At 37.9% G+C, this 1,265-nt stretch overlaps 1 protein-coding gene across 1 annotated transcript in view; it reads left to right on the forward strand.

Moving 5' to 3' along the window:
* Positions 1-289, forward strand: part of LOC106013953 (glutamate decarboxylase 1) — a gene marked incomplete at both ends in the record, with an annotated part of 1,354 nt that extends 1,065 nt beyond the window's left edge. The window contains 1 exon segment of the mRNA XM_013090887.1: positions 219-289. Within this exon segment, the coding sequence (XP_012946341.1) occupies positions 219-289 (71 nt within the window).
* Positions 290-1,265: the final 976 nt, after the last annotated feature.

Consider the following 1,265-nt stretch of genomic DNA (forward strand, 5'->3'; position numbering starts at 1 on the left):
ACAGACAGACAGACAGACAGACAGACAGACAGACAGACAGAGACAGAGACTGACAGAGACTTACTTAGAGAGGCAGACAGACAGAGACTGACAGACTGACAGAGACAAACAGATAGACAGAGACAGGAATTCAGACAGACAAACAGACAGAGATGTTGAGTGTATAACGTCAGTAACACTACCCCCCAAACTCCCCTGTGTACCGGTGTGTCTTCCAGAGCCACTTCTCCATCAAGAGAGCCGCCTCCCTCCTGGGCCTTGGCACCAACAACGTGGTCTACGTCAGCTGCCACAGCAAGTAAACTCACCTGGCTCTGTGGCCTGGCTTTTTACATTGATCTGTTGGTTTTTTGTGGGGGGGGGGTTAAGATTTTGTTTTATTATCTTTGTTTGTTTGTTGTTGTTTTTTGTTGTATTTTTTCTCGGGGGAGAGGGGGGTTGTTTTGTTTGTTTTGCTACCGATTGCAATGGTGGTGATGCTATTTTTTTAAATTATTTTTTTTTGCTGGTGATGGGGGGTGGTAGTGCTGTTGCTTTTGTAGGTGTTTTTGTTGTTGTTGTTGTTGTTGTTTTAGTTGTTGTTGTTTTAGTTGTTGTCAGAGGTTTTGGGTTGTTGAATGTTTGGGTTGTTTTTTTCCTGTGTCCCTTTTCCGAGTCTCATGTTAGTAATCTTATTCATATCATACAAATATTGACTACGAAAAACTAAAATGTCAGTGAGTTTGTTTCAAGGTTATTTCAATATTTAAATGAAACGATAACGATAAGAGAATATGAATAGCAAAGGTTAGATACATGTGTTAATTGTCTTGTTGTTAATTTCTTGGTTTTGTTTCCTTGGCTTGGGGTACTATTTGTCTTTTGCTTATCGTACTAGATGAGTTTTAGACGCAGTTGTATCAGGAGTCTTGGTAGCACCCATTGTAACCACGTTTGTCATGAACATTATATCATTATGAGACAAAAAGTGAAAGTTTCTTTTTAGGAAACGAAGCCTTTGTGAGTCATTTACTATTGGGGTACTATTTTAGCCTTTCAGAAATTAATACATCTACTTTATGGGTGGAGTTTGTACAACTTGTAAGTCCGTAATAATAAAAGACATGGTAGACTTTAATAAAATAGGATCAATAAAAATTGTATAAATCTGACTCTAGTGTTGATTTTCGGCCGATTTCCATTCTTGGAGTGCAAGAAGTAACTCATTTTGTCAGAACGCCTCACATATAGTCATTATTATTGCTACTTTTATTGTATTATTATTA

This window comes from Aplysia californica, unplaced genomic scaffold (assembly GCF_000002075.1).
Source record: "Aplysia californica isolate F4 #8 unplaced genomic scaffold, AplCal3.0 scaffold01635, whole genome shotgun sequence".
NCBI classification, from domain to species: domain Eukaryota; kingdom Metazoa; phylum Mollusca; class Gastropoda; order Aplysiida; family Aplysiidae; genus Aplysia; species Aplysia californica.